This window comes from Etheostoma spectabile, chromosome 6 (assembly GCF_008692095.1).
Source record: "Etheostoma spectabile isolate EspeVRDwgs_2016 chromosome 6, UIUC_Espe_1.0, whole genome shotgun sequence".
In the NCBI taxonomy this organism is placed as follows: Eukaryota; Metazoa; Chordata; class Actinopteri; order Perciformes; family Percidae; genus Etheostoma; species Etheostoma spectabile.
This window is the reverse complement of record NC_045738.1, coordinates 15,099,574-15,117,134: the sequence shown is the minus strand read 5'-3', so window position 1 is coordinate 15,117,134 and position 17,561 is coordinate 15,099,574. Positions and strand designations below refer to the sequence as shown.

Here is a 17,561-nt window from a genome sequence, read left to right as displayed (position 1 = left end):
CCCCCCCCCCCCCCCAAAAAAAAAAAATCTGAAACTTCTTCTTTGCCATTAGAAAGTGCAAAGGAACTGTTGATGAACTTGCTGTCACACCCCAGAGGTTGAAGGCGGAACTACACTGCAGAGATGCAAATGTGGGAACTTAAACTTAATATCACTTAATAATAAATTGAATTTGTACAGCGTTTTTCAAGGACCCAAAGTCACTTAAGACCATAGACTTGTATAAAACAAGAAGTTAGTAATCCCAACTACACAAAAAATGACCACAGAAAAATAAAAACACAAAAAAATGTAAAATAATTCAGGACAATTTAAGATCAGTCAATTATCCTCTCTCAAGGTTTAAATCTAGAAAGCGTGATAATTTAAATCTCTTTTAGCAGTTGTAGGACATGCCTGTTAGCAGCAATTGACATGATATGTATCTTATATTTATTATTTTTGGCACATATAATTTTCCTTTTTTCTTTTCTATTTCCTTATTTTGTTGTTTCATTCTTCTTTTTGTTTTGTTTTTCATTGAAGAAATCTACTTTCCGTTGTTTTACGCATTTTTAATTCAGCAGCGTAATATTTACGGTAGAGATGCATGCTCCAAATGTAAGAAACATATCTACTTTTAAACGTTATGAAAGACTTGGATATAAACAGGTTTTTGGATATGCGCAAACATCGAAATGCCGAACTTTTCAAGAGGTGGTTGAAGAAATGAAAGAGGAATGTTATGTTCGTGGGGTCGAACAAGTTCACCAAAAAAATCCTGTTTTGCACGGCTGTATGTAAACGGGAATTTTAGCGGACTATTCACTTTCATTAGCCATGTAGGCCTGGTCAGTCGGAATAGGTTGTCTTTTTCGGAAAAAGGGCAAGAACAGGAATATTGTGCATGTTAACGTCAATGTAGGCCTACCATCTGAGCCTGTTGTTCACATAAACTTATTGGAAAAAGAAGCAGAAACGAAATAGCGTCATATAATAATTAACTGAATTTTTAAACTGTAATCAGCTAAATTTTTTCTTGATTTAATCGATTGTTTGGTCTAAAACGTTGCTTTACTATTATCTAAGAAGTTGGAACTGAGAAATGTTTTGTGTTGTTTGACAAATAAATTGATTATTAAAATTGTTGCCGAATAATCTAGTAATCATTTTGTAGTATTCACTTCATGTTAAATGTATTTATAAAACACGTTGAGTCACCATATATGTTTACATTTTAAAGGCTGCACACATTATTTAGTTATCTAACGAAACGCCATGATACAAGTCATCCTGTAGTATTTAAACAAAAAAAGTAGGCTAAATAACTATAGTAATGTATTTATAATGTGAGTATGACTGTGGTGGTTAGTAGCCAAGTACATTACTCAAATACTATAGATCCAAATGTGTTAGTAGCATTCCATTTGTACGCTACTTTGTACTTCAACTTCAATACATTTCAGATGGGAATATTGTACATTACCTTCACAGAGATGCTTACTATAGTCTACACATTAAAAACAATAACATCAAATTTACTTATACAAAATGATTTGTTGTTATAGTTGAAACCACCCAGCAAAATATTAAGTAGGCTTACCAACCTCAATTTTTTATGCATTGTGATTAATGTTACTTTTATCCAACTTTTTCTGATAATACTTTTGTACTTCAATTTAAGTTAGATTTGAAATCCAAGACTTTCACTTGTAATGTATACAAATACTTAAGTGTCTTTTACTTTAGTAAATATTGAGCACATTGGAATAGACCATAGACCGTTAATATTCCAATATGATACTGTCTATGGAATGGACGTACAGTTCATACACGTAATTTGAAAATCTACAACGTCTGACAGGAAGTCGTCACAACGTGATTACGTCACTTTACTCCAATACGGAAGAGGTCGTCATCATAAAAGCTGTGAGTTGGAAGGTCTGTGAGATGTGATCAAATTATAGTAATTTTGTGAGTTGAACAGCATGCGGTTCTATAGTTTGAATGAATTAAACAGTTGCCATTAAGAGAAGGTGTTTACTGGACGAGGTGTGACTTGGTTCGTGCTTGTAGTGCCTCTCAGCAGTGAGGTTCATGGCAGGTCTCGTGAGCCAATCTGCAGTTAACGTTAACGGTTAAATCAATCACTGCCTAACGATAGCCAACCTACGTGTAAAAAACAAGTATAGCTACATACAAAAAAGACTAGTTAATAAGACAGTCACATAATCTTCTTGTATAAGTAATAACTTGGTCATTTTTTTTCTGTGGAGTGTACAAGCTTGACAATTATTAAACCTTTTTAAAACCATGTTAATGACTTATTTTTAGACCGTGTAAAACCTGAACATGTCGTGGATAAGGGAAGGTGAATTAAACCTGCTCGAAAAGATTTCAGCCAATATCCTGAAGGTAAGCCTAAACCTGCATGTTCGTATGTTCTTATGTACTTCTTTGTGTGCAGGCCTACTTCTCAATTTATTCCCGAAAAAGAATAATCCAGTTTGGAAACCCCCAGAGGATCATACAGCCCAGTATTCCCAGTATCTTTAACCAGTTAGATGACGAAAGATGTGTTCATATAAAATAAAATGTCCATATATTTTACTTGTGTCATACAAAACGAGCAAGGAGATGTCATTTCTGTATTTTTATCATACTTCACATGGACTATTTCTCCATCCAGATGGCCAAAAGAACTGGATATACTTTTAGAGCAGTGTTGATAAACAAACTTGTTATTTTCTAATTTTTGAGCTTTTTGAAATATGGATGCTTATCACTGTGATTTGAATGTAATGGTAGTACACACGAGGCATACACTAGGCCTACTTTGTTCCTCCATAAAAAAGTCAGCACCACTAAAGGGCTACAACTATGGATTATTTTAATTCTCAGTTAATCTGCTGGTCATACTCTTGATTAATCTATACATTATGTTGTCTATAAAATGGCTGAAAATGGGGCAAATGCTGATTACAATTTCCAAGAACTGAAGTTTTGTCTAAAAAAACTTGTTTTGTTAATTTATAAAAAGTCCAAAATATTAATTTAGAAAGAAAATCACGTCTCCCACAGCTTTCAACTGCATCTCACAACCTCTATTAGCGGAGAGAGGTTGCTTACTCGTCAAGCAGTGATGAAGCTCTTGAGATCCAGTTAAAGCTCTGAAAAAAGCTTGTAAGTGGACCTTGTTTAACCTAAAAACAAAAAACAATTTCTCAGGTCAGGAATGAAACTTAAAAGTCAAGGAAATCTTCATATTTTATAAGCTAGAACCAGAGGATATTTGGCATGCCATAACAATTGTTGCCTTATTACTTCTCTGTTCATTGACTAATCATGTCAGCTGTATATAACTGTATCTGTCAGTATAACCCAAATCTCTCTTGACTCGCTTGATCTGCATTGTGTCTCCCAGGCTGGACCCATGCCTAAACATGTGGCCTTCATCATGGATGGTAACCGTCGCTTTGCACGTAAAAAAAACATGGAGCGCCAGGAAGGGCATATGCAGGGCTTCAACAAGCTGGCGGAGGTGAGGTTGCTCTTGTATTGAAGCTTCTCTTCTCAGACATGTGTTACCTGGGCATAAAAAGGTTGTTCATGTCTGTGTAACGCCTTGTCTTTTCCACACTAGACATTACGCTGGTGTAAGCATCTGAACATTCAAGAGGTTACAGTTTACGCCTTCAGCATAGAAAACTTCAAGCGCACTAAAAACGAGGTGGATGGGCTAATGGAGCTGGCCAGGCAGAAATTTGAAAAGCTGTTGGAGGAACGGTGAGTTTCAAGGTTTTAAAAAAGCTTTTCACGTTGCTGTTGGGACAAATCAAATATTGTACATCATATGATTCACAGCCTTCTTAAAGTTAATATTGGCCGGCAGACTGCATCGGGGAAACTATACTCACTGATGACTCTGTGGAAATTCCTATGTGTTGCCTACACATAGGTATCAGTGCATCTCTGGGTGGGAAACACAGAAAAACACGCTTCAGCAGCCTTAATGAAGTGTTCTTCTTGTTCTCCCTGTTCTTCTCCATGCTTTTCTTGATTTTTTTTAACAAGGGACAATCTGGAGAAGCATGGTGTGTGTATCCGGGTGCTGGGCGACTTGAATATGCTGCCACTCGACCTTCAGCAACTGATTGCCAAAGCTGTGCTCACAACCAAGGCGCACAATAAGTATGTGTTTTATTACCTTGTATCCCTGCATTATGACTTTCATTAGTGACTTAACTTACCACCACGTATGATATAAATCAATTTTTTATTATACTCTATAAATGACCACATATATAATAAAAATGCTTGTTCTGCAGATGTTTCCTGAATGTGTGCTTTGCCTACACATCAAGATATGAAATCACTAATGCGGTCAGAGAAATGGCTTGGGGAGTGGAGCAGGGCCTGATCAAAGCAAGGTAGAAATATTGTGTGTTAGGTTTTTGTAAATGTTTGTCCATGTTAAATTGAGTTTTTGGTTGGTATGTTATTTGTTGCATGTTTGTTTTTGGGCCCCTTCTGAAAAACTTTTAGTAGCTTATTTGGGGTTCCCCATTTCATGCGGCCTGTATATGATCATTGTACTTCATGAAATTGTGTTTTAATATACAATGAAGATGTGTGAAATAAACATTGTAAGTAAGTTGTAAGTAAGAATATCAAAAGATAACCTGTAGCGCTATTTATCTAACAAGCTGTGTTTGTGTTCTGTTGTGCTCAGTGATGTTTCAGAGCCGTTGCTAAGTGAGTGTTTGTACAGCAGTAATTCTCCCAATCCTGATCTGCTTATCCGCACCTCTGGAGAGGTGAGACTCAGCGACTTCCTTCTTTGGCAGGTGAGAATGAGAATGACTGCATGAATGCAAAAAGTAATGAATATGAGAGTTGTTGCCTTGCAAGAGCTCACTTAAGTGCTCATGTTATGCTTTTTGGCTTTTCCCTTTCCATTAATAATAATAATGTATACTTTATTGATCCCGCAAGGGGAAATTTAAATTTTTTCACTCTGTTATTACACACATTACACACACAGGCCAGAATTACACACACATGCTCAGTACCTATACATGCACTAAATGGAGAGATGTCAGAGTGAGGAGGCTGCCCAAGGAAAGGCGTCGTTGTGTTCTATATCTTTTTTGTCCATGTTATAGGTTTACAAAGTGAAAAGCCCAAAGTCCCCCCTCCTTCCCCAAAGGGACTGACCATCTCCAACAGAAAACACCGTTCACAGCTCTATTGTAGTCCAGCCTTTACTTCCGAAACGACCGTGCGTCACTTTGTATCACACGTTATAATGCTCACCTAGCTGCTAGCGTGGCACGCCCTCATACTCTGCTCCTGACTTGCTAGTAGTCCTTACCTAGCTACTGCGCATTTGTGACTTAACAGGGTGAAAAGAGGAGCTGTAGCAATATGTAGCAAAACAAAAATATGGTGTTTTTGGAAAATGAACATACTATGAGCACTTTAAACATTGAAACATTAAAGTAAGATTAGAGATATGAATTCCCAGGCTTGGTTGTCTGTTGTTTTGGGATCATTGGCGATTAGGAGTAATGGCTAATTCGAAGGCACAGTAGCTGTTAAAGGGGTGCTAAGCAGTTTTGGCGGTATTGCTTTTTGCTCACAGGTTTCTCTGTAGAGCTCCCCCTGCAACTTCGGAATAGATATTTGGCAGCTACTGTGTTTACTTGTGTCTGATTTCTTGCTCGGTTCTGATGGTTCGGATCTGCCGTTTCCTTTTTCTCTGTTCTTCTGACAATGCTTTTCTAAATTTCTGTTGTTTTTTTTTGCTGGCTCAGCCATGACGATAGTGTGAAAAACGCGAAAAAATTGAGAGTTTGGGTAGAGTCACAATCTTTATGTCATTGCCTTTATCTGTAATGTAGCTGCCATCAAAGATAAGAACTAACCATTGGATTTTACCAATTAAAACACTAACTTTTAACACTGTAACCAAATACAGGGGATTCTTTTTGCATTTCTCTTTGATTGCAGTCATACATGTTGAGATTGCAGGACTTCTTTAAAAAAAAAAAAGCAGGCTATTTTTCTTAAAGGATTTAGTTTATATAATTTATCATGTTTTATGCCTATAACCTCAAATTATCATCCACCAAATTATGGTTGCAACCTATGAAACACTGCATTAACCAAATAGATTTGATCATATTGTGCAATTTATATTGATTTTCATGTATCTTCTACTCTGCAGACTTCCCACTCCTGTCTAGTGTTTCAGTCAGTTCTGTGGCCAGAGTATTCATTCTGGAACCTGTGTGATGCCATTCTTCAATATCAATTAAATCACAAATCCATTCAGGTAAGGCCTATATTGAGACACAGACTCGGCGTTGGAGAGGGTATGCACGGAGAATTGGCAAAATAATGAGAATATCTCAGAATACAGTGGCCTTGTGGCAAGTAAGTAATTAGATGAAGAAAGTAGTTTCTACCTACACATGACTAATTAGAAGTTCAATATGTGTTGTGTTTTAGAAAGCCAGAGACGTCCATCGAGAGCAACAGGCCTCACAGCAGCTAGAGGCGGACCGGGCCTGTGTAGCAGAGCACCTGCAGCATCATGGGAACGGAAAGCCTGCTGACGCCCAGAGAAGACAAGAGGCACTGCTGCACTACACCACCTGCAGGGAAGAACGGATTCAGGACTTCCTAGAAGCACTAAAGCACAAGAGAGACTCTTTCTTTAATGACTTATGGAGCGACGCCATCTTGGCCTAGGAAGCCTCCAAACAAAACCCCATGTTAAAGTGGGGATGAAACCTCTCCTGTCCTCTTCTCCAAAGGGTTTCGATGGAAAACGGGAAGAAGGAACAGTAACTGGGAACGGTTTCACGGTGTTACTGATTGGAACAAGACAAAGGCAATTTTACCCCTATGGGGCTGTAGAATAATTGGTATTTATGGTTGTAGATTTAAAAAAAAAAGAAGTCTATATACATGTCTGGTCAAGATATAGTTAAGTATTTGTGTAAAGTGTGTTTCAAATGCATGCCACCGATTGGAAGATCAAATTATATGAGTAAAAGCCAGGGATCCTGTGTTTTGGAAACGTTCCCACAGCAGCCGTCCAAAATAACACAAGTCAGTACTGTTTTGCATTTTTGTTGTGGCTCAAAGAAAGTGTTTGTTGAGTGTGATTATGGGTGTGATATTGATGGCATAACTAGATTTTGACCAGTTTTCTTAAACAGAATAAAGTAATTGCTGTATGTCAAAATATGAGTAAATGATGTACGATTCAGCCCTTTGTACCTACGTAACATGTCAACATTGTGGCGGTCTTTGAACAATTCCAAGTTCTTGTCACCGTCTGGCTTATAATATAAAGGTATGTAATGTCTACATTTCCGAAGCAGAAACATTTCTTTTGTACGCCCATGCTGGTGATGTGTAGCATCTCATGGGAAACCAAATGACTGTATTTAGTTTCTCATAGTACTTTAGTTTCTAGAGTAAATGCAGTGAACTGGACCTACTCATTCTGTATGATCAGAAACCTTCGCTACATCGCCACCCTGCGGCGCTTTTTAGCATTACCCGGGCTGCTTCCTGCCTCTTTAACAAATGGGTGGTGCCTGGGGGCACGTGACGTTTTGCATCCAATGGCAGACATTGAAACAATACTGGTTTAAACCGGTTTCGTTGTTATATTTCAGCGTATAAACTACAAAAGCATTCGTTGCATTATACGTTCGCCATTTTACGCATCGACTGATCGTTGCGTCTGTTATCTCTCCGGGAAAAAAAATCTATTTTTTGTGAGCTTTCTGTTCATTTCATATCAACAACATGGGCAAAGCGAAGGTAAGATTTTTTTATTTTATTTTATTTTAACTTCGTGCGTTAGGTTCGTGTTGTTAACTCTAGGTCAGGCTGTGTTTGATATATCTGCATCAGAAGAACGTCATCATCCCTAACAGTGCAGCCATGGCGGTCCGACGAGAGAACCCTGGGCGGGAGATCCTTTCATCCCTCGAAAATAAAAGTTTATAGTCGAGGTAGTAACTTAAAATGTATCCCAATCAGTTAAACACGACTGATAACGTAAATAAAGACATTTCTACGCCCTGCGCCAAAGCTCTTGACAAGTGCAGCCGTTGACATTGCGCTGTCTTTTTTTTCCCTCCTTTGCAGCAGAGCAGCGCAGGTTGGGTGGGGGGGGGGGGATCTTGACAGGTTATAGCATTAAACTCCGTAATAATAAGTGTGCAACTAGCATAATCTGACAAATCGATATCAATGCATGACTCGTGATCTAGCTACTAAATTAACGACTAGTGAGCCGCTGTCGAGGAATCAAAATAAGTTGAAGCACAACTTGAATATTGGAGGAAGAAGTTGGGGGAGGGGAGGATGCATTTGTTTTCCACAGTGTTTTGAATGGGGAAAGTCAGGCTCGCTAATGCACATGCATGTTGATTCAAAACGGGTTTAATGTTTCGACAGCCAGTTCGAATTTAATCAACATCGGTATTAAAATATCTAAGTTGACTGGCATTTTTTTAAAGATACAAAAATTAACGTAGGTGCGTATTGGTAAAATTTACATTTTTTTCTTTTTGATTTTAAGTTAAATTTCCATGCATTATGTTAATCAAATTATCTAACCTTGTTTGACATTTAAAAAAAGACCGTTTTTAGTCAATCTGAGCGTTAAAGTGATTTAAATTTGTTTGCAACCTCTGCAGGCTTTCGTGTGCTGCGTTTAATACATGGCGGTAGCTGCAGATTAGTAAAGTAACGTTAGTAATCTTATCAATTTCCCGACAGCTGTCTATCGGCGCGCACTGATACAAAACAAAGGAAGCTGTCAGGGCGCCAAGACGGTGTCATCGTGACAGGATAGACGAAATTTGAATTCAAATATGCGCGGGAAGTTCTTTGTGTCTGAACGTTTCCTAATTAGTGTCTTGGTCGTATATTTCCGCCAGTAAAACCTCCTGTGTGCAGACATGTTGATACTCTGATTGTAAGATTATCGTGTTATTTGAGTTGTCATGTACTGTACTGGTTTTCAAATTTTAATATTGTCTTTTTTTTCTGTTCTTTGTCTTTCAGAACACTGCATCCAATGCGGTTTGTAAAAATTAAAACTTTTTTTTTTATATTTCTCTATTGATGTTCTTTTTTTATAGCCAGAATATTGTACATCTTTTCAATAGATTGATAACTGCTGATTTTATTTTAATTGTACCTGAAATTTAGTAGTTTTCAGTTTTTTCAGTACTTTTGACAGGACATGCCACAGGATACCCACTAGTTTAGGGCTGTTCATATCATGTTTAGTTATCGTCCTGGAGGCAAATTAGGTACATCTACTGTAATTACTGAAGATTTTCTTCCTCTTATCTCAATAGGGAACAAGAAGTTCCGAGCGGCTGGCTGGGGTAAGCTCCTTAGAAATCACCAGTTAAAGCTATTTAACTTGTGATTATTCTTGTTGGTTTCCTAACGGCATCTTTCTCTTAGGATTAACTTTAACCTTGACATTTTAATTTGCATAAACCCATAATCTGTCTATTTGCTTTGCACAAACATGCTACATTCTATATCAAAATCGATTTTTCTTTTTACAATATCAAACCGATGGATTATATTATTGAGAGATGGTCACTAAACTACTAACTAACACGCTCGGTGTCACCAGCCATTTTTCCCACTGTAGCCCATGCTCTTCTGTGTAGTCCACTGTTCCATAATATTCACAATGTTTTTCTTGTTTTGCAGAGACATAAACCTGCGGCGGAGCCAATAAAGAAAAAACCTGCTCCAAAAGTATGAAACTGATAAACACTAGCTGACCTCAACAGAACATCTGTATGCTGTATGTCGGATGTAAAACTGGGACATTGCTTTTAGTTCTTTGAAGGGGAATTAGGATGGGCCTAGTAACATTTAGATGTTTGGGTACACTTGATTTTTTTCATTATTCTGACACGTGATTATTGTATTCTAGCTGTAGAGCTGTAAACGTGTTGGTAATACATTATCATGTTGTTTTTGTAGAAGGCACCCAAAGCGAAGAAGGCCAAAGCAGCTGAAAATGGGAACAACAAGGCTGAGGTTTGTTTTTTTGTTTGTTTGAGCTTACACAACATATACCTTTTTTTTTAATTGCAGTTAATTTGTGCTGTTTAACAAATAATTCATGTAAACAATTTAACAACACACTGTGATAAGCTAATAATATAAATATTAAAGATATTTTACTTAAACATTTTCTTTTGTCATGTAACTGTGCTCCTACATTTCTTTGTGTGCTCATTAACTTAAAAAATTAAGATTCAATTTGACAGTTAACTTTGATCTTGTTATTTGGTAACCTAATAAATGAAACAATGTTCCGATGCCAAGTAAAAATTGACTTGGGGAAAGCTGATTTCTGACCCATCTGCCCGAGCCGTCAGAAGAAAATATATTAACGTTAAGCCCTGTATAGACTATCAAATTCAATAACTTTTAAAAATGAAACTTGCAGGCCTCATGCAATATCCTAAATAAGATGAAATGGAGGAAATCCTAGTACGATGCCTATAACATGCTGCTTTCTTACCTTCTGTCCGCAGGAGCCGAAGGCCGAAGCCACTGAAGCCAAATGAATAACGGTTGATGTGCTCACTCTGTGTACTTGGTGATTGTACAGTTTTAAATAAGTATTTTTTACCAAGTTTTATATTACAAATGTCATTTATAGGTTTGGTTTGGGCTTGCACTTGATGTAACTAAAGTTTGTTCTGTCATTCGTATTAATTTTATATCCAGTAAAAAAAAACAATTACCGTCCATATCTCGTAGAGGAGGCATTTTCATTATGTCTAATCTAATTTTTTTTCTTTTCTTTTTTAATTTAAACTGCAGAATAAAAGATGTTTCAACAAGTTGGAATATAAATCTAATTTTAAACATTATGAGGCAGCTAAAGCATAGCGTTAAAATTTGATGGAGAATAGGAATTGTGCCTTTTATCTCCTTGTATTTTAATGTTAAACTAATAAGAAAATGCTTACCAAATGTTTCCAAACACTGTATGTTGACATGAATTCCAGTCAGTTAAAATACAACATAAAAAATACTATTAGGTCAAAAGATTGATACATCCCAAAAACATGTTTGTGAACCTTGTCATCTGATGAAAAGTCCTGTTAAGTTATGTTTGTGTTCTGACTGAAGCTTTTCTGACTTAAATGGTTGATCTAAATGTTCTTGAATAAAAATGTCTTCTTGGCGTTACTTTGTGACATGAAAACCTTATCTAAGAAATAGGAAAATCCTTGTTTGGTATAGACGTGCAGTGACCGTCCCAGTGGAATAGGTACAATAGGCTGTCATGCAGAGAATTTGGCAAACCACTAATCCCCAATCTAATTGCAGGACATCTATTATAAGATATTTCTCTTAAACCTGCTTGATCTGTTGATATATTAAACATTTTTATCTTGAGTTTTTTTTTTTTTAAGAATGCCTATAAATGTAAACTGAAAGCTTGTTGATTTAAAGCTTGAATGTTTTTGGATATTACATAAATCCTTAAGCAAATCCATTATGGGTAAGAGTAGAGTTCTTGCATTTGAAATATTACTTTGTTATATCTGCAGTACTGCAACTGAATGTAGGCTACTGTTTCTTCAAGTATAATTTTCATATTGTAGTTCAGGTGCTGTAGGGTATTAATCCTAATGTTTGTCCTGCATGTGCCAACAGATGAAGGGTATTGCTCAAGTACAGTATGAAATAGTGGTCTGGATTCATAAAGTTGCACAAATTTGAAATATATATATAGTCAGGTGTGACGACTTAAATAATGGGCAGTGCTTCGCTGAGAGCTCTCGGTGTCTTTGCTCTGCAGCCCCAGTGGAGGGCAGTGTCGCATCACTGCACACTTCTCCACTAATCGGATACTCTCCAGCGGGGGTCGCCCTTTCTTCTGACTTGAACCGCCTGTGAAAGTGGGTCAAATATGATGCGTCTTGTTTTCAAACTGGGTGCTGCTGTTCAACGGCTATTGGCGTGGTTAACATCTTAGAATTAGCAGTGACAATAATGCAAGTATGAGGTATGGGAAAGTACAATGCAGGAAAGGAATTATCGAATCTTTGTTAAAGATTGTTTGACAGCTAAGACATTAACTGATTAATTATCTGAAACCTCAGAAATGTTAAAAGTCCAACAATTTATGTATGTTTTTTTTTTAATGTAGATACATTTATTGCCCTCTTTTTGTTTCAACTGCATTGGTTTTGTTAATAAAGTTGCAGAAAATTTGGTATTATGTGTTTCTTTATTCTAGTTGGGTTTTAAACTATATTTTATAAACTTAGGAAACACTAGCTGTTGACAAAACATCATCAACACCACCACCAATGGCCACTTAGTAGCTTAGTAGCTTTTGATCAAATCCCAAGATCTTCCTCGTCACACAGAATTTTCCCAGTTTTCATAGAAATGTAGATTTTCATTCGTAAGCCATCATGCATGAGACATCCTGGAAGTGCTCAGAAAAGAAAATGGAAATTTGAACATCTCATCTGCCAAGGAAGATGTCTATAACTATTCTAATCTGAGTTTCCAAAATGCATAGAGCTGCGTTAATAACCTGCATGTTTCCATTCGCTGTGTGTTCAAGAAGCACATAGAATATTTGAACCAAACTGAAAAAAATGTAAATGCCATGCATAAATTATCTGTCAATGTGACTGTAACTCCACCCCCCAACCTGTTGTAAGTGGGTTCATATGCATTCCTCAACTAGGGGAGAAAAGTTCACATATGGTAAAGCCGAGAGGAAAGAGAACACCAGAAGCAATGTCAGGGGTGACACCAGCCGGGAGGGGGGCTGCAACACAGCACAGCCTAGACATTAAGATCAACCATTAGGTTATAAAAACTGCAGGAACACATAACTACAACTACACGAAACGGACGGAAACCAAGGACACAGATAATCATACAGGGGTATTTTTGAAGCACAATCACACAATCTTTTTCAAAAGTTGAGATTGTTTTGAAGCCAACATGGAGTCCTCCCCCTTTAGCTGTTCCACATGCTGAGTGACATAGCAGTTAACTGATGTGTGTTTACAGTGGCTTTGTGTAGCTTCAGTGTAGAGGACACCATTTTCTTCAGGTTAAGAATACATAAAGTCCAATGACTCCAGCCAAAACGAATGGAGGGTGTTACAGCCACCTTGACAATCTGACTATGGCATTTACACTTTTTTTTCCAGTGTGGTTGAAATATTCTGCTTCTGGTAAAGATGATGATGGGTTCTCATCCATATCTCAATAAACCTTTTATTTCAATACATTATATGACCAAAAGTAAACAAACATGAGTTTAGGAAGAATTTCATCCAAAGTGCCTTTCATTCATCTGTTCACACACTATTGATGCAAGGTAGGCCTGCCTGACTATAGGGAGCAATTTGAGATTTATAGTGGGGAATCGAACCGGCAACCGTGTAGACCTCAAAATGCTGATCCACACACTAGGGTTTATCAATCTGATTTTGGTTAGAATCGTCTTTGCATCAACGCAGAGGTCAAGGGTTCGAGTCCGACCTGTGACAGTTTCTGCATGTCTTCCTCCTCTCTCTCTCCCCTTTCTCACCCAGCTGTCCTGTCCATTAAAGGCGGAAAACAAAATAATCTAAAAAAAGAATTGTCTGTCTCTAGGAAAATTATGAGAAACCTGTATAAGTGTTCAGAAAAAATGGGAATTTTAGCATTAAGTTGATTGTGACAACTCAACCTGCTAATAAAGATGTTATATTAAAGCTCCATAACATTTACAAAACTGACATCGTTTAGAAGATTGTTTTTGTTTACGAATGAACTTTCAATCTCAACGTATGCAAATAAGATATGGACTCTGGAATGTTCCCAAAATCTAATGTGGACAACAAACATTTCTGTATATCCGCAATTATAATGTGTTCACTTTTCTAGAGCATGCACAACGCATGTTTGGTACCATATCATTTCATAATGATTAGCTAAGCAATATCATTAAATTTAATTTAAGCCACGTTTCTAATAGTGTGCACGTGACATTTGTGCTGGTATTTAATGGTACATGACAAAAAAAATCTATAGAAGAGTAGGACAAAATGTAGGCGTGTGTCAACAATCCGTTGATGAAAGACATAACGTGGACGGGACATGACGTGGACGGGCCCATTTCTCCCAGTCGTGGGGGAAAATGCGTTTCTCATGCACATTGACATGCCTTGTGTGTGCTGCAGGACTTGGTCCCACCCCCGTCCATATAGAACATGTCAGGGCCTCCTATACACTATAAAGACTCATGCTGAACACGCTGTACTATCTACTCCAGCGTCGGCTAAACTAGCCCCGAACCGTCCTTAAACCCGGTTTAGCTGCAGGTAAGCACTTTTCAATCAGTAGGCTACTTTTACAAAAAGATATATGAGTAAACAAACAAAAAAAAATGTAACACACGAGGAGCAAACGCCCACAGCTGGTTTGGCAAAACGTACAGGTGTCCTATTGTATGTACAGCTTCTTTGCTAGCTCACCTTTTCATTTAAAACTTGAATACTTTTTTCAGGTAGTGCAGACGTCCAAACTGTTGCACTGAGGCGTTTCTGGTCCAAAATGAGTGCCGTCTCATTGGACTTGTGGAACTATATAGAATTTTTAAAGGGCACACACACCTAAAATTAAGAGCTGTGTGTAAAAGATTTCCCATAAGAATAGAATAGTAATAAGAAAAGAAAAGTTGAATTATTCGACTTTTTCAAAAGGAAACAATATGTTGTTGTTGTTTTAGCGTACTTTTGTAGCTAACTGGGACCAAATTAAGATTAAGGCATTGTGCTGGAGATTGATTGTTGTCTTGAATAATGTGCTTATATTTTTATTTTATTTGGCAGCGTGGTTGTACATTTGGTACCAATACTGCGATTTTGAAATGTCCATAAGGAAACATTTTTATTGTAGACTTACAGTGACGATTGCAACTGCATCCCAAAAACTGGAAATATTGTTTCATATTTAAATCCAAGAAACATTGACGCTTGGCTCACCCTAAAATGATTTGTTTGCATTAAGTGTGTCTGTATAGTCAGGTGGTGTTTATCTGACCTTTACGTGGAGTCCCTGTGTTAATGGCATGTCATCTGTACATTTTGTACCCGGGTAGTAAAGATTGCCTACAAAGGTAATGTACTGGCAGAACAGACCGCCCCTCTCCTCTTTAATTAAGAGTTTTTATTTTTCTCAGAGGGGCAGCCAGTGTACTTTGAGTCATTAAAATACAGTTGACTGTTTGCATTTTTATTTTCAATCTGGTTTGGATGAAGATTTTTGACTGTTTTTAATGACTATAAAAGGCATTTCTAAGCCAAGAATGTTTACCTTCCTGATTTTTTTATTTTTTACTACTGCTGATTGGTCAGCTGTTTTCATCTGCAAATCACAGGTTGGCATTAGTACTTTTGGGACACTTTCCCATTTCGGAATAAATTTACACTAATGTGTCAGTTAGTGGGTGGCTTTAACTGAAGGTGGGCAAATAGTTTAACTTGGTGCTAATTACCAAGCTTGACATTCGGCTCATTTTATCTGACAAAGCTTCGTTTTTCAATCTGGTATTTGTTTCTGCGGGTCTGCCATGTTGGCTCCACACATGGGGCCCAAAATGGCAAAATGGAGGCTATGTAACACTAGTACATCAACTGCTAAGGGAAAAGATCATTTGAACTCTGACCTGAAATCAGTTTGGACACCAAACACCCATATTGGTTTGTTCCAGTCACACACTGAAGCTTGTGATTAACCAAACACCTAACCCCAAGGTGCTGTTTTACATGGCTGGCTGCATCACAATGGAAAACATGTCTTGCGTATTTTTAGAGCTGAAACGATTAGTCGATAATGGAAAATGCAAGCAATGAGATGTCACATTGAGCCGTGGGAACTTAGGTCTGGTGGGGTTTTTTCTGAAATTGTATAGACTAAACAATAAATTGTAGAAATAATACAGAAGAAGTAATTATTAAAATCTTTAGTTGCAGCCCTAATTATTTTGTTACAAATCTATGGTATTCAGCACAACTGGTTGGTGTCTTCAAAGCTTGACTAAAAGTAGGCTATTCAAGTTTTTTTTTTTTTTTGTCTGTAGCAGTATAGCAACACTATTGTTTTTGTGATGATGGATGAAGTTGTAATATTCAAAACTCACAGGCACGATTAGGCTTCTACTCAATAATTGCCAGTTACAACTTCGCATCACAAATGCTTGTGCACATAATCTCAGCTGAAACCACCCTTTGGTGATACAGAGAAACCATGCAACAGCCGTGTACATGAATGTGGCAGAAGCCCAGATGGTGAAGCGGAGCGATTGCACGACTAGACAGGTTGACAATGCTGATGACAATGACGTAATGCTGAGCAGCTGACCCAGCTGGAGATTTATAATTTGCCGATAGTTGTGCTGTTGATGCCTCCGTCTTCCTCCACACAGCTGTTGTCCACGCTCACTCGCAGGAGGTCCACTGCTAGAGCGGGATTGACAAGGGCCAGGGGAAGGCGGGACCAAGAAAGGAGGAAAGGAATGCTACTATTTCATTGGCTGTTTGTAATTAAGGACACAATGTACCCAGCCCATGTTTATGGGGCTGGTGCTGGCTGTTTGACATCCTCTCCTGATTAACAAGAAAAGACAATTTTCCTGCCATCTTTCTTCACTGAAAATGAAGAACCTTTTTCATTTGAGATTAGTAGGAAGTAATTTTGCCAAAATCTGTAAGTCACTGCGTCCGTCTGCAGCCAGCTGGTATTTTAAAACGTGGTCACAACATGGGGAAAAACCTTCCTGCTTTTGTCAGGCCTCAGGTAAACCTGACCAGTTCACAGCTGTTCCCCTGGACTCCTTCCAAACCATATAGTTAACCACTCCTAAACACTGACACATTGACTCAGTATTTATTTTTTTATTTTTTTTGCATTCAGACTGCTGACTTTGATTCTTAATCCTTATACACATGAAGATTAATAATCTTGGTGTGATATGCTACTGTGGAAGAAAAAGTTCTCCGGGGTCCAATCAGTGGCTGGTTGAGGTGAGATGTATTCACTGCGGTGGAGAAAGTTCACAAGACGCGGTAGAATTCTCTCTGGCCAGGGTTTTATACAAGGTGACGGGAAACAACGGAATATACAAAAGCTGAGCAGGCGGTCAACTCACAAGTCTGCCTGAGAACATTTGCGTTGACTCAACACTGTCTGCTTTAACTAATCAAAGGTGCTTTGATTAGTTGAGGTGTGAACTTCTGTTGGAGCCAGCCTAGGCTCTGAACACAAGGTCTCACTCCCGCTGACCAAAGTAGAAATGCTTTTTGAATTGAACACTAAACTATTGAGAATGAGGACATACGTCATGGTAGCTTGCCGTCACATCACGATTTGTGTGGTGTCTGAGCCCGTCCACCATTTTGGGACTCCTACACTATCTAGTCTTTGAGCGAGCGACACAGGCGGACCTGTAAAAGACAGACTGACTTTATCAAATCAGAATGTAT

General features: G+C 37.9%; 2 protein-coding genes and 1 long non-coding RNA gene across 6 annotated transcripts in view; 2 read left to right on the top strand and 1 right to left on the bottom strand.

Moving 5' to 3' along the window:
- Positions 1-7, bottom strand: part of LOC116690459 (protein argonaute-1) — an 11,613-nt gene extending 11,606 nt beyond the window's left edge. The window contains exon 1 of the mRNA XM_032517449.1: positions 1-7. This exon is cut by the window's left edge and continues 449 nt beyond it. The gene's annotated coding sequence lies outside the window, so the exon portion shown is untranslated.
- dhdds (dehydrodolichyl diphosphate synthase) overlaps positions 1-7,244 on the top strand; it is a 20,555-nt gene extending 13,311 nt beyond the window's left edge. Inside the window, exons 2-10 of one of the 4 annotated variants that reach the window (XM_032517469.1) lie at positions 1,914-1,920; positions 2,314-2,394; positions 3,404-3,520; positions 3,623-3,765; positions 4,054-4,170; positions 4,308-4,409; positions 4,712-4,826; positions 6,209-6,316; positions 6,493-7,244. In XM_032517469.1, coding sequence (XP_032373360.1) covers positions 2,332-2,394; positions 3,404-3,520; positions 3,623-3,765; positions 4,054-4,170; positions 4,308-4,409; positions 4,712-4,826; positions 6,209-6,316; positions 6,493-6,735 — 1,008 coding nt within the window. In that variant the 5' untranslated portion in view covers positions 1,914-1,920; positions 2,314-2,331 and the 3' untranslated portion in view covers positions 6,736-7,244. The other 3 variants (XM_032517467.1, XM_032517466.1, XM_032517468.1) reach the window with 3 other exon arrangements.
- A 1,402-nt stretch (positions 7,245-8,646) lies between these two features.
- LOC116690491 (uncharacterized) overlaps positions 8,647-17,561 on the top strand; it is a 16,042-nt gene continuing 7,127 nt past the window's right edge. Inside the window, exon 1 of the long non-coding RNA XR_004332265.1 lies at positions 8,647-8,657. This is a non-coding gene — a long non-coding RNA (uncharacterized LOC116690491). The remainder of the gene's footprint in view (positions 8,658-17,561) is intronic.